The sequence below is a fragment of the Ascaphus truei genome, chromosome 4, assembly GCF_040206685.1.
Source record: "Ascaphus truei isolate aAscTru1 chromosome 4, aAscTru1.hap1, whole genome shotgun sequence".
Lineage (NCBI taxonomy): Eukaryota > Metazoa > Chordata > Amphibia > Anura > Ascaphidae > Ascaphus > Ascaphus truei.
Genome location: NC_134486.1, coordinates 282,088,153 through 282,111,833, shown reverse-complemented (window position 1 = coordinate 282,111,833; position 23,681 = coordinate 282,088,153). Strand labels below are relative to the sequence as shown.

The 23,681-nt window shown below is 46.3% G+C and overlaps 1 protein-coding gene across 1 annotated transcript in view; it reads left to right on the top strand.

Moving 5' to 3' along the window:
- The first annotated feature begins 2,071 nt into the window (after positions 1-2,071).
- LOC142492379 (uncharacterized) overlaps positions 2,072-23,681 on the top strand; it is a 36,797-nt gene continuing 15,187 nt past the window's right edge. Inside the window, exon 1 of the mRNA XM_075595026.1 lies at positions 2,072-2,180. Coding sequence (XP_075451141.1) covers positions 2,072-2,180 — 109 coding nt within the window. The remainder of the gene's footprint in view (positions 2,181-23,681) is intronic.

Sequence of the window (23,681 nt, the reverse complement as noted above, 5' to 3'; positions counted from 1 at the left end):
TCTTTGGAGCGATAGTAATAAAGTCAATTTACCGCGGCTCCAAGGAAATTGCTTTATTCTGTGCAGCGAGCAGCTTTCCATATGATTGTTTTCCCTTAGTAACCCTTGGCTCCTGGGGAAGTTGATCGGGCTACTTACATACTTTATACGTATGTATAAATGAAATGTATAGACAGACTAGTTTGTAAAAAACATTTTTTTTTAACTCATGCTGTACACACTATGTTTATATGTTCTGTACATTATAAACAAATCTATTGTCTCTATAATGGAGATAAAAGATGACTGAAAGCAATTTAACTTCATTAAAAAAAAATATCTCAACCATTGGGTTTTTGTTTATTGCAAGTTACCATGTTATACATACTGTAACACACTTATTTTGATTTTTTCCTCTGCAATAATGACTTTAAAAGTTGTGGAGTTAAAAAAAGTTTTTAAAACTCAATTACTTTATATGTCAGTAATACCTGGATTGTAGTGAATATTGAAAATATTGGCTAAGATTCAGTGCACATTGTTGAAACATACCGTGTTCCATTTAATATAAACATTAAGGATCAAATTCTAACTCAGCCCTTTCAAGCTTCTTAGATTTTCATGGATTATATCCTTACTATGCATCAGGAGATTAATACATGAGCTGGCTGTTGCTGCAGTAAAGGATCAGTTCCACATTGGTACTGATCTTCTCATGTGCATTGATATCCCAAGTTATTTTAAATTCAAGAAATATATCAAATTACAGTCCAAATATAAATGAGCCTTAAAATAAACCTTTCTTTCATACTGGTTTCATCATAAGACATTATCATCAGAAGAATTTTAGCACAATGTTCCTGATCTATTAAAGATACATTTAATGTAAACTTGAAATGTATTATACTTTACAACAACACTGTGTGACATTTGAAGAGAAAAAATGTTGTAGATATGTTATTATAAACAACAATTAGCTAGTATTAATGTTACTATTTAACACTATTTGCAAGACTTGCTTCTTAGTGCTTCTTTATGCTGGACTGGTATGGAAACTTATATTTTGCTGGCTTTTAAAACTATAAAGATATCATGTAGTAAATACAATTATAACAATGGGAAAGAATCATGTATTACATTACATTTTGAATACAAAATCTTCAACTAAATTATAATACCAATTTTGTAATCCAAAGTCTAAATGCTGTAAAAGGAAAATGGATACCTATAAAAAGGAAAAGAAACCCACAACTGCAATGCTTGTATACTGTACTCTTCATACTACACACTTGATAGCAGTAAGGCACAGTGATTCCAGAGCAGCACAACAGGCAGCAGTCATGGGGGTAGACCCATGGATATCCATTAAACAAATTATTGTGACGTTACCCCTATTTAACGTTCTGCTACTCGTAATGCATATCCACAAAGGTTAGTAGTATTGCGATGCCCTCGATTTAACCACAGAACTTCAGACTTATTAATTTGCAAATCATAGGCTAATAAACCTTTCATCTAACTGCGCATATCCACAAACCTCAGTTAATGTTAACGCATGGAATTAACGTTATGAAAATTAGGTCACACAACAACCTGCTATTACTCAAATCCAGACCATGGATTATCATATCGTTATTTCTTGGAATAGCCTACAATTAAAAGGCAGGTCTAATGGTGGTACCCAAATTATTTTTTGTGAGTATGGCATTTAACCATTTCATTACAAAAGTTACAAGTCACATACAAATATATATATATATATATATATATTTTTTTTTTAAACGTTGTATGTACTGTCCCAATGGCCAATCCGATTGGTCAGTTGGTCTGTCACTCCCACTCTGGCCAATCAGATTGGTCCGTGGACCAGCCCCGCCTCGCACGCCTCACTGGTCACACTCACCCGACGCCGACACAGCTACCAACACTGCCCGCTCCTCGGTGCCGCCGCCGCCTCACCTCTTCCCACATTCCCCCCCCCACACCCATAGCAAACCCCAGCCTCTGCACCGCTACCCATGGCCAGCGGCGCCCGCTCCTCGGCGCCACAGCCTCACCTCAAACGCCCCCCTCCTCCACCTCACCTCTCGACATGCGGCCTCCCGCCTGCAAAACTCCCGGCGCCTCCCGCCGAGTAACCGATGCCGCCGCCTCTCACATGCCGCCGCCTCACATATTACTGCTGGGAGCGCCAGCAACAGGTATCACCAAACCCCCCCACCCCCGTGGCCGGGCCGGGAAGCTGGGTGGCGCCAGCAGCTATATCCACCCCCAACCCCCCCCCCCATGGCCAAGGTGGCGCCAGCAGGTATTGACCCCCTCCCCCCCTGGCTGCCCCCCCGGACCAGCGGCCAGGCTGGGAAGCCGGGAGCGCGAGCAGCTATCAACAACTACCCCCCACTCCCCCTTCATAGCAGGGCAGAGGAAAAAGCAGAGGGGGGGGGGGCACACAAGAACAAACTGACTGACACACGAACTGCAACACGAACTGCCTGTCTGAAACACACACACACACACACACACACACACACACACACACACACACACACACACACACACACACACACACACACACATACTGACAGACACACAAACACAGACTGACTGACAAACACACACACTGACTGACGCGCACACAGACAGACTGACTGACAAACACATACACTGACTGACACGCACACAGACACACTGACTGCTGCACACACACACACAGCTGAATGCGCGTGCACACACACAAACACATCGACTGACGCGTGCACACACACACTGACTGACGCGCACACACACACACACACTGGCTGACGCGCACACACACACTGACACGCATACACAGACTGACGTGCGTGCACACACACACTGACTGACGCACACACACCCACTGACTGACGCACACACACACACACTAACTGATGCACACACACACTGACTGACGCACACACACACACACTGAGTGATGCGCACACACACACACTGACTGACGCACACACACACTGACGCACACACACACACACACACACACACTGCATGAAGCTGTAAAGGAGGGGGGAAGCTGGAAAGGGGGTGGGGGACCGGACCTGTAAATTGGGGGGGGGACCAGACCTGTAAAGGGGGGGAGCTGGATTGATGGGAACGGGGGACAAACAGAGAGGGGGAGACAGGGGAAGAGAGAGAGAGAGGGAGGGGGAAGAGAGAGAGAGGGGAGATGGGGAAGAGAGGGAGGTGGAAGAGGGGGAGGAGAGAGGAGAGAGAGGAGCAGGAACATTACATCCCGGGCATCGCCGGGTCTCTCAGCTAATATATATATATATATATATATATATATATTACGAAAAACAGAAATGCAATAAGCGCAACCACACTGAAATTAGAAAATGGAATAATTACCACATATCATGGAGGGTATATACCCTTACAGTCTAACTATCCCTGACTCAATATGCAGCCAAAAGGTCTACCGCTCCACAGGCTGGTAACGAAATGTGCACAAAGAATGACCTAGGCGCAAATGGAGACAAGAAAAAAAGAAAAAACATAGGGTAGTATGTTCAGACTCAATAAACCGCCAGAAGGTATAATATGCACTTACAGTATAGATGATAAAATCAAGCCTTGCATCCACTCTGGGATCTGGAACAATTATGTGATGGATCTGGAACAGCTGGGCATCCACAGCAATTATGATCTCCAGCACAGATTACCATGCAGGAAGAGAGATAAAGTGCAAATAGTGTAACACAATTTATTAAAATTATTGATAAAAATAACTATACGTAAAACACTCACATTCTGTGAGATAACATAAAACTTTTGAGAATTCTGAGCTTCTCACACTCATAGAAACAGGATATTAGCCCTTAGCAGATTTCTTCAGCAGTCCTTGGTATATGGGTTATTGACCACAAGTGAAATACTCCTGGTTATATGCAGCAAACACACTTGGTGTCTCTATTGCTCCACAGTCTCTAAATGAGTGTCTTTCTCCGTTTTTCTCAACCTAATTAGGTCTATTTCGCCGCTCCTAATGTATATAGTACTCACGGTACTTTCTTATAGGTGCAGTCCGCAGTGGCACTTTGTGTGTTGTTATTATGTTCCCACGAAGAGTCCTCTGTGTTCCTGTGATTACCCACGGCTCCAGGGGACGCTCCGTACCACGTGATGGCGCGGTGACGTCACTCACTCTCGCGAGAGTTCGTCCGGTATGCTGTGGGAGCAGGGCCTCGATCCTCTGCACTGCCGATCTCCCTGCAGGCAAATAATGGGACAGGCGGCCACCGGCACCTCCTTGCTGCTGTCTGCTGATTCTAATGAGTCTGCTATGTTCAATGTACACCACGCCCTACGCGTTTCTCCGTTAGGCTTCGTCAGGGGCTGACTCATTAGAATCAGCAGACAGCTGATATACATACGCATTATACTCCCCATCACACTGTACAGTATGATGTATCTCTTGATGTTTTTCAGACATGTATGTTATCCATAATATAGATAGATAGATACATGTCTGAAAAACATCAAGAGATACATCATACTGTATAGTGTGATGGGGAATATAATGCGTGGTGCCAAGAACCGTGTACAGCCTTAGTAATAATTAAATAATGATGGTGAATCCTGTGTGAGGTCTGGGTTGTAATCTTGATTGTAGGGAGGGTACTGGGTGTGGTATCCTAGTTGGTAAACCAGCATAGATGGCATAGATGGCACACAAGTTGTCCAGGAACCCAAAGTCTAATAATCACCCCAATGGATAATACCCTAATCCCTTAGCAGAATAATGTAACCATGTAGCAAGCAGGAAAAACTCACGAATCTGCTGCGGCGTCCATGTTAATCCCGTCAGACCTTCAAGGTCTCCGTCCTTGGAGATAAAATGCAATAGAGAGAGAAATGGCAGAGTACAACCGGAATCATCCAAAAAAGAGAATTAGGAGGAAAGTGCGTTATCCATAAAAGGGTTTAAAAGTCATGGAAGGAAAAAAGGCAAGGCATTACCCTACCAACATGTTTCGTTCTACACAGAGCACTTTATCAAGGCATACACATCCTATCATCATTAGCATATTTAAAGGTTAAAAAGTAATTGGCTTACCAATCCTGAAGCATATCTAGGAGCCACCCCATGATCTGGCTGATGAGACTCTGGTGTGGGGTCAACAGAGCGTGCGCACGCGCCCACAAACGCAGCCACCGCCTCCCACACGCAATCCTGGGCCAACAGATAGAGAACCGAACTGTCACGCGCTTGCGCAGAGGCAGCAAAAGGCTTTCCTACTCATGTGACCATGAAGGGTGCCTAAGGAGTGGGGGAGCGTGCCGGACGCGCGCACGCACCAGCGCCATCAACCACATTCTACTGGTGCGCACGCACACCTCCCAAAGAGGGAGGAAGGAAGAATAAACCCCCAATCCCTCCCCGTTGCCGCGCGCAAAGGGGAACAAGCACAGGAGCCCAGGGTGCGGGAAGAGGAGGGAAAAAGAGAGAGGGACAGCAAGGGAAAGAAGGGAAGAAGAAGGAGGGGAGGGATGGGAGAACCAAGGGGGAGGGAGGGGGTGTGATGAAGAAGGGAAGGGAAGGGGCGCATGCGCACCAGCAGAACCACCACCACCAAACCCTTTCATATATCAGAGATAGGAATTACTGTTTTGTAAATGTGTTCGTCATTATGTATTTTTTGAATAAAGTTTATTTTAATTTAATCATTGTTATTGTGAAGGACCCCGTCCATGTTGGTCTGGTGGTGGTGGTTCTGCTGGTGCGCATGTGCCCCTTCCCTTCTTCATCACACTCCCTCCTTCCCCCTTGGTTCTCCCATCCCTCCCCTCCTTCTTCTTCCTTTCTTTCCCTTGCTGTCCCTCTCTCATTCTCTCTTTTTCCCTCCTCCTCCCTCGTGCCGTGCTCACTGTGGGAACCACGGGGAGCCCAGGGGTTGCTACTGCGCAAGCGCGTTCACCCTGGATAGGATGTGTATGCCTTGATAAAGTGCTCTGTGTAGCACGAAACATGTTGGTAGGGTAATGCCTTGCCTTTTTTCCTTCCATGACTATTAAACACTTTTATGGATAACGCACTTTCCTCCTAATTCTTTTTTTTTGGATGATTCCGGTTGTGCTTTGCCATTTCTCTCTCCTATTGTACAGTGTGATGTGCTATGAAGTACATCTAATAAACGATACTATTGTTTTTAGTGATTAAAGTGAATGTAGCATACAGTATGTTTGCAGATCTAATATGGTATTTAGGGCCTTATGCAGTAAGCGCCGATAAGGCTTTTTCCAGCATTTTTTTGCCCTCCCGATTCAGTAAGCGCCGATAAGTGGATATTATCGGCAACTTTTCTTCCCGATAAAAAATTATCGGCAGCCGGCTGCCGATAAGCCACTTATTGGCACTTTTTGAACTCGGTGGAATTCAGGTAGCCCCGATCAGCTTTTCGGTGCTGATCGGCACTCCAGAATGGAGAGTTTATCGGGAATGCAGCCCGCCAACTAAAATGGCAACTTGGTGGAGGAGAAGCATCGGCAAGGGCGACACTTAGAAAAAATCAGCCCTTTTTCCTGTCTGTGATTGATGCCGGGGGTCTCCGGAGCTGATACCCGCACCGGAGGACCCCGGCATGCATCCGAGGCAGGAAAAATGCATTTAAAGGCCACTTCATTACCTTAGCGGCTAACCGTTAAGGCAATGAAGGGGTTAACCCACGTGCCAGCTTTATTGTGGGTAGCGGGGGTGGGTGAAGGGGCTATTTGGCCCTTGTTGTTTGTTTTGGGCTTGCGGGGGGTTGCGGGTACACTTAACCCCTTCACGACCGTAGCAGTTAATACTGCTATGGTCATGTAGGGGTTAAGCCCTCCCGCTACCCACCCGCAAGCCCTAAACAACCACCGTTGGGGCTAATACCCCCTTCACCCACCCCCACTACCCACAATAGAAAATAATCACACACAGCAGCCCCACACTAAATAAATAAAGAAATCTAAATACATAAATATCTCTGTATAAATAAAGAAATATATATATATATATATATATATATAACCCCAACAACCCCTAACATACACATGTATGCACATCAATGAAACTATAGGCCGGCGGGGGCACTCGGGTGTTACCCGCACGCCTGCAGTATCAATTATGTGTCCCCCCAAATTAATGTCTAAACACATACATACTTATAAAGAAATACCCCCCCCCCTTAACACATACAGTATAGTAATGGCCACAATTACTATTATCCACAAAGGGATAATAGTGAATGTGCCCATTTTAAATACATAAACAGCAATAAATATATTAAATACATATAGCACTCACCCATCTCTGGCTGCCACGATGAAGGCCATCCTCCTCTTCATCCTGCCCATGTCCCCTCCGCTGCTGCAAAACAGACACAAGAATGAAAACATCCAATGCAATGTCCCCCAACCCCTTAATCACCATAGCGGTTATTAACCGCTACAGTCATTAAGGGGTTAACCCACCCTCACCCACCACTCGGGACACCTACATACCCTCCCACACTAACCCCCCACCCCGTGAGGCCTAACCACCCTCACCCACTACCCACAAGAGAGGCCTACACACATACCATTGGGGAACCCCCCCCCCCACACTCCCAGTACCCACAATAAAAACAATACAGTGACACACAATAAACATCATTATATTTATTAAATACATTACCCACCCCCTGTGCCCCCCCATAAATACAAGATTTATCCTTTTACAAACAGGGTTCATAACACAGCCCCATGCGAGTCCCCGGTGGGCTGGCGGGGCACCTGACAGACCTACAGGGTACCAGCAGCCCTTTTCAAACAGGTTCTGGAGGCCTGCTGGTGGGTCCCGCCAAGCGCCATGGCCCCCAGGTGGTCTCCTTGTGTCACCGTGGGCCACAATTGGGTCCCCACGGTAGGCCCAAGGATGTCTGGGAGCCCCGTGTCAGACCCACAGGTGTCTGCGGGGCCTCGGGTGGTTCCCACGGGGGTCTGGTGAACTCACGAGTGCTCATTACGGGTCCACGGTGCCCCCACAGATGTGGGACCACCGCTTCATCCCCGCACCTATGGGTCGGCGGTGCCCCCACGGATGTGGGACCACCGCTTCATCCCCGCAGACTACGGGTCCGCGGTGCCCCCACAGATGTGAGGCCACCGCTTCATCCCCGCATGTGTCACCCGTGGAACCACCAGCCTGATACCGGTGAGATACCCGAGGAGACCGTAGGTGATCTCCAGAGGTATCACGCAGAACCACGGAACAAACCCTGAATGTAAAAAAAATAAACCTGGCCTATACATTCAATACATACACCCCCCCTCCCCCCCAACACCTACAGTACAATAATGTGCAAAATAACTATTATCCAGATAGGGATAATAGATTATTTGCACATTATTAAAAACATTAACTAGCATATTCAAATTAATAAAGTACTACTGACCTCATCAATAAGAAGTCTCTGTCGCCAGCAACATCCTTGTCTTGCCCACAAAATACATAGCCAAAACAAAGCCAATACATTGCAATTACATTCAGATATCAATTAACCCCTTAAACACCTTAGCGGATAATAACTGCAAAGGTAATTAAGGGGTTAAGCCACACTGGCCCGATACCCACCCTTCACCCATGAATTTGTACAGTTGCTTCATCATGCAACTATATATATATAAAAAAAATATATATATATATATATATATATATACAGTGCTTGACAAATCACCCAAAAATCTACTCGCCGAACCAAAAAATCTACTCGCCACCTAGTCCCGCCCCAACCCCGCCTCTAGTCCCACCCCAACCCCGCCTCCAATCCCGCCCCCAGCCCCGCATTTAAAAAAAACCATAAATGAAATAAATTTAATAAATTCCTAGTAAGAACATTCGTTTTTGACATAAGTTTATTTATTGTATTACATTATACTACAATTAGTCGTGTGTGTGTGTGTGTGTGTGTGTGTGTGTGTGTGTGTGTGTATATAAATGTCAAATCTAGAAAAAAAAGCCAGATGTGAATGACTAGTTTCCTGAACCCCTTAACCAGTGTCTGGACGTCCCCGCTTCACAATATTTAAAGCAGCAATCCCGCCTGGGATCTTACCTGATCCGCAGTCCCTCAATGTCCAGGTACCTCATTCCCGCAATGTTATAAGTTGGAGGGGATGTGTTCCCTACCTGTCTTCTGGGTTAGAGGGGGTTCCGATGTCTTCCGTGTGAAGCTTGAGTCAGATCTGGAAGAAAGCAGTATAGGTTATTTCGGTGTTGTATAGGGCAGTTAAGATATACAGGGTAAATAAAATATCCAGATCCAGATTGTGAGAGAGAGTGAGACAGAGAGTGAGACAGAGAGAGGGTGAGACAGAGAGAGGGTGAGACAGAGAGAGGGTGAGACAGAGAGAGGGTGAGACAGAGACAGGGTGAGACAGAGACAGGGTGAGACAGAGAGAGGGTGAGACAGAGAGAGGGTGAGACAGAGACAGGGTGAGACAGAGACAGGGTGAGACAGAGACAGGGTGAGACAGAGAGAGGGTGAGACAGAGAGAGGGTGAGACAGAGACAGGGTGAGACAGAGACAGGGTGAGACAGAGAGAGGGTGAGACAGAGACAGGGTGAGACAGAGACAGGGTGAGACAGAGAGAGGGTGAGACAGAGAGAGGGTGAGACAGAGAGAGGGTGAGACAGAGAGAGGGTGAGACAGAGAGAGGGTGAGACAGAGAGAGGGTGAGACAGAGAGAGGGTGAGACAGAGAGAGGGTGAGACAGAGAGAGGGTAAGAGAGACGGAGAGAGAGGGTGAGAGAGACGGAGAGAGAGACGGAGAGAGAGGGTGAGAGAGACGGAGAGAGAGGGTGAGAGAGACGGAGAGAGAGGGTGAGCGAGACGGAGAGAGAGGGTGAGCGAGACGGAGAGAGAGGGTGAGCGAGACGGAGAGAGAGGGTGAGCGAGACGGAGAGAGAGGGTGAGCGAGACGGAGAGAGAGGGTGAGCGAGACGGAGAGAGAGGGTGAGAGAGACGGAGAGAGAAGGTGAAAGAGACGGAGAGAGAGGGTGAGAGAGACGGAGAGAGAGGGTGAGAGAGACGGAGAGAGAGGGTGAGAGAGACGGAGAGAGAGGGTGAGAGAGACGGAGAGAGAGGGTGAGAGAGACGGAGAGAGAGGGTGAGAGAGACGGAGAGAGAGGGTGAGAGAGACGGAGAGAGAGGGTGAGAGAGACGGAGAGAGAGGGTGAGAGAGGGTGAGAGAGACGGAGAGAGAGGGTGAGAGAGAGGGTGAGAGAGACGGAGAGAGAGGGTGAGAGAGACGGAGAGAGAGGGTGAGAGAGACGGAGAGAGAGGGTGAGAGAGACGGAGAGAGACGGAGAGAGAGGGTGAGAGAGACGGAGAGAGAGGGTGAGAGAGACGGAGAGAGACGGAGAGAGAGGGTGAGAGAGAAAGGAGAGAGGGTGAGAGAGAGGGTGAGAGAGACAGAGAGAGGGTGAGAGAGACGGAGAGAGGGTGAGAGAAACGGAGAGAGAGATGGTGAGAGAGAGATGGAGAGAAGGTGAGAGAGAGACGGAGAGAAGGTGAGAGAGAGAGACGGAGAGAGGGTGAGAGAGACGGAGAGAGGGTGAGAGAGACCGAGAGAGGGTGAGAGAGGGACGGACAGAGGGTGGGAGAGAGGGTGAGAGAGAGGATGAGAGAGGGTGAGAGAGAGACGGAGAGAGGGTGAGAGAGAGACGGAGAGAGGGTGAGAGAGAGACGGAGAGAGGGTGAGAGAGAGACGGAGAGAGGGTGAGAGAGAGTGAGAGAGAGACAGAGAGAGGGTGAGAGAGAGACAGGGAGGGGGAGAGGGAGGGAGGGGGAGAGGGAGGGAGGGAGGGGGAGAGGGAGGGAGGGAGAGAGAGAGGGTGAGAGACGGCGAGAGGGTGAGAGACGGAGAGAGAGGGTGAGAGAGACGGAGAGAGAGGGTGAGAGAGACGGAGAGAGAGGGTGAGAGAGACGGAGAGAGAGGGTGAGAGAGACGGAGAGAGAGGGTGAGAGAGACGGAGAGAGACGGAGAGAGAGGGTGAGAGAGACGGAGAGAGAGGGTGAGAGAGACGGAGAGAGAGGGTGAGAGAGAAAGGAGAGAGGGTGAGAGAGAGGGTGAGAGAGACAGAGAGAGGGTGAGAGAGACGGAGAGAGGGTGAGAGAAACGGAGAGAGAGATGGTGAGAGAGAGATGGAGAGAAGGTGAGAGAGAGACGGAGAGAAGGTGAGAGAGAGAGACGGAGAGAGGGTGAGAGAGACGGAGAGAGGGTGAGAGAGACGGAGAGAGGGTGAGAGAGGGACGGACAGAGGGTGGGAGAGAGGGTGAGAGAGAGGATGAGAGAGGGTGAGAGAGAGACGGAGAGAGGGTGAGAGAGAGACGGAGAGAGGGTGAGAGAGAGACGGAGAGAGGGTGAGAGAGAGACTGAGAGAGGGTGAGAGAGACTGAGAGAGGGTGAGAGAGAGTGAGAGAGAGACAGAGAGAGGGTGAGAGAGAGACAGGGAGGGGGAGAGGGAGGGAGGGGGAGAGGGAGGGAGGGAGGGGGAGAGGGAGGGAGGGAGGGGGAGAGGGAGGGAGGGAGGGGGAGAGGGAGGGAGGGAGGGGGAGAGGGAGGGAGGGAGAGAGAGAGGGTGAGAGACGGAGAGAGGGTGAGAGACGGAGAGAGGGTGACTGTGGGGGGATGGGGTGACTGGGTGTGGGGATGGGGTGAATGGGTGTGGGGATGTGGTAACTGGGTGGGGTGATGGGGTGACGGGGTGTCTGACTGGGTGGGGATTACTGACTGTGACTGGGTGGGGATTACTGACTGTCTGACTGGGTGGGGATTACTGACTGTCTGACTGGGTGGGGTGACTGGGCAGGGGGCAGGGGGGTGGGATGACTGACTTTTGACTGACTGGGTGGGGGGGGAGTGACTGACTGGGTGGGGGGGGGAGTGACTGACTGGGTGGGGGGGGGGTGACTGACTGGGTGGGGGGGGGAGTGACTGACTATTGACTAACTGACTGGGTGCGGGTATGACTGACTGACTGGGTGGGGGGATGACTGACTGGGTGGGGTGGGGGGATGACTCACTGACTGGGTGGGGTGGGGGGATGACTGACTGAGTGGCTGGGTGGGGTGGGGGGGATGACTGACTGACTGGGTGGGATGGGGGGATGACTGACTGACTGGGTGGGATGGGGGGATGACTGACTGACTAGTGGGGTGGGGGGATGACTGACTGGGTGGGGTGGGGGGATGACTGACTGGGTGGGGTGGGGTGGGGGGATGACTGACTGACTGGGTGGGGAGATGACTGGGTGGGTGGAGTGGGGGGGTACCTCTGGTGTCCTACACGTTCTCTCTCTTTCTCTCTCTCTGTCTCTCTCTCTGTCTCTCTCTCTCTCATATACACACACACACACACACACACACACACACACACACACACACACCACTCTCTCTCTCATACACACACACACACATACACACACACACACACATACACACACACTCACACTCTCTCTCGTTGGGGGGGGGGGGGGTCGGGGGGGAGTGGAGACAGCCACGGGGACCGAGGGGAACACCCCTGCCCCGCGCGTGCAGCCACTGGAGCGGAACCTGAGGAGGGGAAATCCCGTGCTGTCATCGCCTGCCCCGCGCGAGCAGCCACGGGGACAGGAGCAGAGACCAGAGGGGAAGCGGGTTCGGGGGGGGGGGACATTCCCCGCTATCATCTCCTGCCCCGGGCGAGCAGCCACGGGGACAGGAGCGGGACCGGAGCACACGCGGGACGGGGTGGAAATCCCCCGCTGTCATATCCTGCCCCGCGCGAGCAGCAACAGGGACAGGAGCGGAGACTGAGGGGATGAGGGGGGAAGCGCGAGCAGGAGACAGGGACCGAGAGCGCGAGGAGCAGCCATTACTTACCCCTGCAGAGAAGGGCTCCATTCCACGTCACGGCCAGTTGGCCAATCAGCCAGGAGGATATTTTTTTGTTATTTATTTATTTTTACATTTGTGGGAGGGGGAAGCGGAGACAGCCACGGGGACCGAGGGGAACACCCCTGCTGGCATCGGGAGCAGCCACGGGCACTGGGGGAAAGCAGGGATCGTGGGGCAACCGGGACGGGAGGGGAGAACATCGCCCGCTGTCATCTCCTGCCCCACGCGAGCAGCCACAGGGACAGGAGCGGAACCGGAGGGCAAGCGGGACAGGGGAGGGAGGGGGGGGGGAACATTGCCCGCTGTCATCTCCTGCCCCACGCGAGCAGCCACAGGGACAGGAGCGGAACCGGAGGGCAAGCGGGACAGGGGAGGGAGGGGGGGGGGGGAACATTGCCCGCTGTCATCTCCTGCCCCACGCGAGCAGCCACAGGGACAGGAGCGGAACCGGAGGGCAAGCGGGACAGGGGAGGGAGGGGGGGGAGACATCGCCCGCTGTCATCTCCTGCCCCACGTGTGCAGCCACAGGGACAGGAGCGGAACCGGAGAGCAAGCGGGACAGGGGAGGGAGGGGGGGGAGACATCGCCCGCTGTCATCTCCTGCCCCACGCGTGCAGCCACAGGGACAGGAGCGGAACCGTGGGACAGGGGGGAAATCCCCTGCTGTCATCTCCTGCCCGACAGTAGCGGAGACTGGAGGGGATGAGGGGGGAAGCGCGGGCAGGAGACAGGGAGCAGCCATTACTTACCCCTGCAGAGAAGGGCTCCATTTCGCGTCACGACCAATTGGCCAATCAGCCAGGAGGATATTTTTATTTATTTATTTTAAAAAAAACAAAATTTGCGCAGAGCAGGGGAAAAAAGTAGCTGGCCACCGGCCAATTTCCGGTCGCGCCTGGCGAGTAGGCGACCGGGTTTGTCGAGCACTGTATATATATATATATATATATATACATACACACACACACACATGATGAACCAATATAAAAATAAATGTAGAAGGGTAATCAAAAACATGCTGTACTCCAAATAACACTTCTCCATACAGACACACTACAATAAAATTAATTTCCTTTAATAATCCTAACTGAACTTACGATCACAATCATCAACTGCCAAACAAAAACCTCAAATGCCAATCAACACATAGCATTTACATTGTATATATGATGCATACAATCTGTGCACCATATACATTCTGCAAATGAATGTTAACAATAACATTGCAAGCAAAATGCAAATACCTCCCAACAAGTATACTATTTTAACCAATCCAGTAAACATAAATCAATTACCATTCATTAATGACATCCCTAAACAATTTACATTCCATCCCTAACAATTAAACAATTAAGTAATTCAAGCCTTTAACATACTGCACCGACACACTTTATTCGAGCAAATACCCAGTATGTACCTGGCAGATACCTGGAATGCGCCGCTCCTCACCTCTGACAAGCCCCGTTGCATTTGCCTTCCCAGCCTGGGTTCATGCCTGGCTGACGGGCAGCTGATCTGTTAAATGATAATGATTAGGATTTAATAGGCTGCAATGCTTCGCGTGTCTACCAGATGGCATAAATTCATGAATTGTAATGCAGTATATATATATATACTGTGCAGTATTGCAGCCAGCGGGAATAAAATGCTTCAATCCCTGCCTGGAAAATAACCCAATGCACTCGGGCAGAAAACAGTCACAAACCTCAATACACCCGGGTATACCCGAATTCGTGGGACTAGCCGAGCTCGAATAAAGTGTGTCGCCAGTGTAACAATTTAGCCTGTGAAAAAATAAAAGTACCAACAAGAATACAAAATTGAAAACCAAGGCTAACCTGACCTCAAGTACACCATACAATAGCAACGATTACATCTATCTAATTTTAAAATACATTATACACACATTTATGCATAGCAGCATACACTGGCGACACACTTTATTCGAGCTTGGCTAGTCCCACGAATTCGGGTATACCCGGGTGTATTGAGGTTTGTGACTGTTTTCTGCCCGAGTACATTGGGTTTCACCATTACTTGACCCACCGACTCCCGTTGAACAGCTTACTCACGAACCAATCCACCAGGCACAGGAACCCATAAAATAAAAAACCTTAAAAAATAAACATTAAACTAAAAATCCAAATCAATCCACAGGTCTTCTAATTGTAATCCATCTTCATCTGTATTCTTCTTTCTTCTATCTTCTTCTGGGGTCTTCTTCCCGTCTTCGGCCACGCCTTGGTCTTCTTTCTTCTGTAGGAGGTCCTTCCTCCTCGGCGGCTGGCTTAAAAATGAGATGACATAGGCTTTTAAAGGCCTATGACTTCACATTTTCGACATGGTTCCCACGGCCCTAATTGGGCCGCGAAAACCATGTGTTTTGGCCGATAAAAAAAAATCATGACGTCACTTAAAAGCAATGAAATCACAGCCAATCAGAATGACTTTGCTTCAATTGCCTTTAAGATGACGTCATGAAAAGAAACATGGCCGTCCTCACATGGTACGGTAGCCAATCAGAGCGTGGGAAGTCTATCCCTACTCTGATTGGCTCTAGTACCATGTGACAGGCTTTCAATGACGTCACATCCGTTCTCCCCCAAGCCTCTGTCACATGGTATACTAGAGCCAATCAGAGTAGGGATGGAGTTTATTTTTTTTACATTCAGGGTTTGTTCCGTGGTTCTGCGTGAGACCTCTGGAGACCACCTACGGTCTCCTCGGGTATCTGACCGGTATAAGGCTGGTGGTGACACATGCGAGGATGAAGCGGTGGCCTCACATCTGTGGGGGCACCGCGGACCCGTAGTCTGCGGGGATGAAGCGGTGGTCCCACATCCGTGGGGGCCCCGCCGACCCATAGGTGCGGGGATGAAGCGGTGGTCCCACATTCATGGGGGTACCTCGGACCCGTAATGAGCACTCGTGAGTTCCCCAGACCCCCGTGGGAACCACCCGAGGCCCCGCAGACACCTGTGGGTCTGACCCGGGGCTCCTAGACATCCTTGGGCCTACCGTGGGGACCCAATTGTGGCCCACGGTGACACAAGGAGACCACCTGGGGGCCATGGCGCTTGGCGGGACCCACCAGCAGGCCTCCAGAACCTGTTTGAAAAGGGCTGCTGGTACCCTGTAGGTCTGTCAGGTGCCCCGCCAGCCCACCGGGGACTCGCGTGGGGCTGTGTTATGAACCCTGTTTGTAAAAGGATAAATCTTGTATTTATGGGGGGGCACAGGGGGTGGGTAATGTATTTAATAAATATAATGATGTTTATTGTTTGTCACTGTATTGATTTTATTGTGGGTACTGGGGTTGGGGGGGGGTTCCCCAATGGTATGTGGGTAGGCCTCCCTTGTGGGTAGTGGGTGAGGGTGGTTACGCCTCACGGGGTGGGGGGTTAGTGTGGGAGGGTATGTAGGCATCCCGAGTGGTGGGTGAGGGTGGGTTAACCCCTTAATGACTGTAGCGGTTAATAACCGCTATGGTGATTAAGGGGTTAGGGGACATTACATTGGATGTTTTCATTCTTGTGTCTGTATTACATCAACGGAGGGGACATGGACAGGATGAAGAGGAGGATGGCCTTCATCGTGGCAGCCAGAAATGGGTGGTGAGTACTATATGTATTTAATGTATTTATTGTTGTTTATGTATTTCAAATACAGTGGGTGTATGTTGTTTATTGCTATGTTTATTGGGGGCAAATATCCCCAATAAACATGCTATTCTGCCTTAACCCCTTCATTGCCTTAGCGGCTATCCGCTATGGTAATGAAGCAGCATTTATGAATTTTTAATAATATTGTGCGGAAGCAGGGGGTCCCCTGAGCTGAACCGCATGGATTTGTGGCTCATAGACACACTGCTTCCCGAATTACAGGCCCCGGTTTGGGGCACCGGTGCCAGTGTCGCCACCATATTTATAGTGGACACGGCACGAATGGGGTGCTATAAAAATGGCGGCGACACTGCCACCCGATGACACATTCCGGGGCCTGTAACTCGGGAAGCAGGGGGTCCCTGGTCCACACAGCAACTCGGTTCAGCTCAGGGGACCCCCTGCTCACTGTACACTATTATTAAAAATACATTCATGCTGCTTCGTTACAGTAGCAGATAGCCGCAAAGGTAAGGTATGAGTCTTTATTGAAATGGGTGTTTTACTCATGGTGTAGATGTGCAGAGGGTCTCCGGAGCTGAAGCGCTATGGTTTTAGGTCCGGGGACCCCCTGCTTCCCGAGATATAGGCCCCTTTAGGGGGTGCCGGTATCTCTCTGCTTTGTTTACATTCCGCGGTCACTTGATCGGGACCTTTAAATGCAGAGATATACCGGCACCTCATAAAGGGGTCTGTATCTCAGGAAGCAGGGGGCCACAGGACCTGAAACCAATGCGATTCAGCTCCGGAGACCCCCTGCACATAGTGTTGTCTATGATTAGAGTGACGGTATATAGATCTGGTACCAACCTAGAATTGAATGCATAAATTGGCCAATACATATTAGTTGTATAAATGGGTTATAGATAATGTATATATAATATATTTATATGGTTCACAAATCTAAGTAGATTTAAATTAAATTAAAATTAAGAGTACAGTTTATATTAATTTACATCACTATCACGGTAGTCACTCCTTGAGAATAATAAAGTTCAATCAATTATATTTAAATCAATTGATTACTTATTTAATATTAATTATGATTATAGGGATTATTTACACTGGTTTTTCGTTTCTTTTTTAGATAATAGAGGCTGTATCATTGTATTTCACAATAGGTATTATCCAATATGCTCTAAATATTAGAAGATGTAGGGTGAATATATTAAAGGGAATATATTAAGGCGAATAAAAACTATATATATGTTAATGTAATCAACAAATGGAATCCTCTCTATTACTTAAATCATCTACTATCATTATCTCTCTTATATTGAAAATATTGAATATATTCCAGCAATTATAATTATAAAAATAATTTTTCTCTAGAGATTATGGTAACAGATAATATAATTCTGGTTTAGTCATTTGGCAACACAGGGTTGCCTATTTATATGTATCTCATTTTCTGTCAAAAATCTTGGCAACAAATAATAATAATAAATACCAATCGAATATCTAAGATATCCAGCCTGTTCTGTAATATATATATTAAATCAGCTTTGTAATATCAACCTAATTCAATTGCTATTACACAATAACTGTCATTACTTGTATGAGTGCAAAAACATCTTTAGATTGGGTACACATTTAATTCCCTAATACCGGAATATGGGAGGGATATCCAATTAGAGATTATATACCTGCATTCTATAAATAGCAAGTATTATTTGTATATGGCTATTGAAAAAGATTAAACACTGTTTCAGGCCAGTTTTGACGATGTGTCTATGTAGTCCTGATATGCCTGTATAATGTTTAATTAATTATATACCAACTAATTAAATACCAGCCAATCGGTCAATAGAGGTATGTTTAAATACCCAGGGAGGGGAAAAGGTAACCATAGCATCCCCTGATGAAGCCCGAGTGGAGAAACGCGTAGGGCCAGCGTGATTGGAGCAGGGAGAGTGACGCCGAGAGACTGTTCCTAGCGAGAGCTGAACGGAGCATTGGCAGTGTATTACTGAATACCACAGAAGGAAATCTCGCGAGAGCCGTGCAGGACCGGATCATCTGATGAGGAAGCACCCGCCGGTGTGAGGAGGTCTGGAAGTCGGCGTTCTATACCACGAGTGTGAGAGACTCGCTAAACACTCTCTACTGCTCGTTTTTAACTCGTAGAATGTGAGTTAAATACCTTTTTTTTTTATCCTTAGATGTTTTATTAAAAGGTTTTACACATATGTTTCTCCTTTTATTCCCTACCCATCCTCTTGTATGAGATCCATATCAAGGTATAGTCTGCTAAAACAGACACAAGGTGATTGCTGCAAGGATCCTTAAGGACAAACTCCTCCAAAGACCCAGGAGCCAAGAAATAGACGATCTACAGGAGCTGAGTTCGGGAGTCCCTAAGTGGATTAAAGGCTTTAATTGATCATACTAGTGTAAGTGCATATCTCACCGATTTATATCCGTTTGTATTGATATACTGCCCTATGATGTATTTCCTCTCTTTTTCTTCTCTTCCCCTGCACATGTGCGCCTAGGTCACTCTTCGCTATATATATATATATATATATATATATATATATATATATATATATATATATATATATATATATATATATATATATATATATATATATATATATATATATATATATATATATATATATATATATATATACACACATGATGAACCAATATACAAATAAATGTGTAAGGAGTTAACAAAAACATGCTCTAATAAAAATACCACTTCTCCATATCAGCCACAGTCAAATAAAATCCTATTTCCGAAACAAATCAAATCTCATCTTCCAATCTAAAGCATCAAATGCCAATCAAAACATTGAATTTACATTGTGTACATGATGCATACAATATATGCACCACGTACACTCTGAAAATCAATGTTAACAATACAATATTCCAAACAAAATACCATTAAATCCAAACAAGTACTGTATACTATTTAAACCAATCAAGTTACCATACATCAATTAGCATTCATAAATCACATCCAAAAACAATTTAAATACCATCCATAACAATTACACAATTAACTATTTCAATCGTTAAACAGAACAAGTTACCATCAGCCAAAATATAAGTGCCAAAAAGAATACAATATACAAAAGCAAGCCTCACCATACACCTAAAGTACACCATACAAGACCAAAAATGACATCTATCTAATTAGAAAATACATTACACACACATTTATGCATAGCAGCATATCCAAAATCATTTTAAATACTGCAAAACAAGCTTTTCAAACAAAGTCATTTCTTACCCTATCCAGGATGGTGTCGCATTCTCTTTTAAAAAATGGCTGCCATCACATCACATGGTAATACAACCAATAGGATGACCCCCAATCCTATTGATTCTAGTACCATGTGATAGCAGCCATTGTTTTAAAGAGCATGTGACATCATCCTGGATGATGTCCATCCTTAAAAAAAGGATTGGCTGGGAACCATGTCAGTCAAATGTGACATCACAGGCCTTATATAAGGCCTGTCCCATCTCATTTGATGCCAAGAAGCTGAAGAGTAATTGGATTACTGTTTACAGATGAAGATAAAGAAGAACCCCAGCTGGATTACAGTTTACAGATGAAGAAAAGAAAGAAGGAAAGAACTAAAGAATTTACCGAGGACCGTGGCTGTTGAGGAGCATTGTGTTGTGGACCAAAAGTTGCTGCTGCTGCTGCTTTTGCTGCTGGAGTCGGATTTGGAGGGTGAAGACATCAAAAGTAAGAAAAACGTGGATTGTATTTTATTTAATAGTCTATTTTTTTAGGTTGGCATTTGCATTGGCATTTTTTTTAATTGAAATGTAATGTCTTTTATTTGCTGTTTCTTTTATTTGCAGGTTTTTTTTATTGAAATGCAAAGTCTTTTATTTGCTTTTTGTTTGTTTTTTAAAGTTGAAATTGAATGTCTTTTATTTTTGGTTCCTTGGTTTTTGGATTTGCAGTAGCATATTGACTGTCCATAGGGCATTGGTGTGCCACTCTACCAATAAATTGTTTTTATTTTGAGTGCATATGCTTTCTTTTATATTCTGAAAGATTAAATATACATAATACACCATGAATGGGGTTCTGTTGTGCTCTTCTATTATACAGACATCTACCTGTTTATGTTCACATGGCACCTACAATGTGGGCAGTAATTAAGCTGCATCATTTAAAGTACACAATAATGAAGTAAACAAACATCATCTTAACAATAATAATAATAATGCGTAATTAGGTTGTTTGCATTGTGGGTATGGTCTCATGGTCTACCCTATATAAGTGAGCCTAAGTAAATTGGTTAATCAGTTTATTTTCATGCTCCATTAATAAAGATTAATCTATTATAATTAAATGATCCATTAAGAAATTGCTAATGTGACTAATATTTACACAAAGCACTGGACAGGACAACTACAGTATGTATTCATTGAGTAGTAGATGTAATTATAAATTCCACATAAATGTGCTGCATTATTGAATCAAAAGAATTAATACTCAATATGAAGCTTGCAAAAACAGTTTGAGGTGTACTGCAGCCTTCACCTTATTATACAGCAGTGCCATAAAAATCTGCAGTGATGGATCTACAGATAATAATTCATTTTCTGTGATCAAAATGTGTCTTGGTGATCAGAATTTTAATTGTACAGTTTCTAAGCATCATGTATTTTTTCATTATATACCCTCCATCAAAGAAAGTATGTTAAAAAGATTTTTTCCAAGCCTGCTCAATCTTATGAGAAAATCACTTGAGAACGCAATTACTGCAACATTTCACTTTTCATGTCAGTATCTAATCAGTATGATTGTGCCTGGCTCACACTTATAAATAGTAAGTGTTTGCATATAGTTAGTCCTAATAGTCAGAAAGGATAGAGCAAAGTACATCTGTAATGATAATCAATGTAAAATGTATGAATATTACATTTAAAGAAACAGATTGAGCAGTTTTCAATGTTTTTTTATTGAAAAGTATCCAAAGTAAGAAATATGTTTTTAGTAACAAGGAAAGAAGCATGTAGTACAGTAGTTTAGTGGTAACACTGCATTGTGTGTGCACTGTTCAAATCCCAGTGTCAGCTGCTGTATCCTGGTGGACATGGCACATGTGCAATTATACAAAGTGTTATTAGTATATATTAGTCTTAGACTATATTCACTTAGATTCTTCTACCTTGTAAATATATATAAGGACTATAGCAAAAACAAGGTAATACATTGTCAACTAGATATACTGTATACTCTTTTTGAGGACATGTTTGTAAGCTGCAATTTTTGTACTGAATCCATGTTTACCAAGCAGTTTGCTGCCATAAGACACCTGCCGACTCTGGAAGACACCTTACATATCAGTCACTTTAATATGCCGTACGGCAGGACAGCTTAGAAAATATGGCTCTAAATTATAGTTGTTTTTGTTGGATACTCGCATGAAGTAACTATGTGTATTTTAGAAATAAAATCACTGGAAGTCATTTATTTATGCTATTTGATGGTGTATGTAGGTTCCCTATTCTCCATAAATATCTCCTACAGACAGTATTGCTTTTGTTTTTTGTCATTTGTTTTTATACAGTGTACCATGTTGTACACTAAGATAAGTTATCTTCTGGTGTCTTTGGCAAAAAAAAAGTATATACAGTATTGTAAGCTCTTCTGGGTGGGGAACATTGTATATTGTAATGGAGAGTACAGTATTTGCTAGGATTCACTTATACCACCTACTATATAACCCTAGATAATTCCTAGATTGTGCAAAGGCTTTTGACACAGTTGATCATGCTATCCTGCTTAACAAACTCCAGTGCTCTGGAATAGGGAACCATGCTTTAAACTGGTTTCAGTTCTACCTATCAGGTAGAACCCAACATGTGTCCATCTCAGGCTCTAACTCCAATCACTTGGATATCACCTGTGGTGTCCCGCAAGGCTCTGTTCTGGGGTCCCTACTCTTCTCAGTGTTCATCAATGATCTTCCCATAGCTTGTAATGAAGCTTCAATACACATGTACTGTATGCAGCTGACACAATCTTATATGGAAACATCCATAGCCTCTCCGACCTTGAACACATACTTCAGTCTGACATTTTGAGACCCGAAAACTGGATTTCCCTAAACAAACTGTTTTTAAACACTGACAAGACTGTAACAATGGTATTTGGGACCAAGACTAAGGGCCTCATGCAGTAAGCGACGATTATGTGAAATCGGCAAGCTTACCGATTAGTCATGTTATTGGCGATTTTTCCTCTCCGTATGCAGTAAGTGCCGAATACATTCAAAATCAAGGCGAAAACAAATCCGCCCACTCTCACGATGATTAGCCGATCACACACAGGTGTATCGGCGTGCGTGGCGGGGTGCTGTTAGGTTGCCCAATCACAAATCTTGCTGAATCAGGCGAACCAAGCATGTATTGGATAGCGCGCCATATTTAAAGGCAACTTGTACTGTTAATCATTCTCTGTGTTGTTGGGAGTGAGAGAGAGAGAGACGCACAGAGCTTGGTGATTTAAGATTTGCATATTGACTGAGAGACTTGTTGTGTATTGGGAAAGCTTTGTCCTTTGTTGTTTTGTTTACATCTTTGTCTTGTTTTATATGTGGAAGTGTTTCGTGTGATTGGCTGTACATTTATTGTCTGTTTTTTGTGAGTGCTGTAAGTATGCCCGCAAAGCGTGGGAAGAGTGATGCTGGTGGGTGTGGGAGTGCTACTCGTGCGAGTACGCATCGGAGTGAACGTACTGTTCAGGCGAGTGATGTTGCTGGTGCTGCGAGTGGTGTTGCTGGGAGTGGGAGTGCTGTTGCTGGGAGTGGGAGTGCTGTTGCTGGGAGTGGGAGTGCTGTTGCTGGGAGTGGGAGTGCTGGTGCTAGGAGTGGGAGTGCTGGTGCTAGGAGTGGGAGTGCTGGGAGTGGGAGTGCTGTTGCTGGGAGTGGGAGTGCTGTTGCTGGGAGTGGGAGTGCTGTTGCTGGGAGTGGGAGTGCTGGTGCTAGGAGTGGGAGTGCTGGTGCTAGGAGTGGGAGTGCTGGTGCTGGGAGTGGGAGTGCTGTTGCTGGGAGTGTGAGTGCTGTTGCTGGGAGTGGGAGTGCTGTTGCTGGGAGTGGGAGTGCTGTTGCTGGGAGTGGGAGTGCTG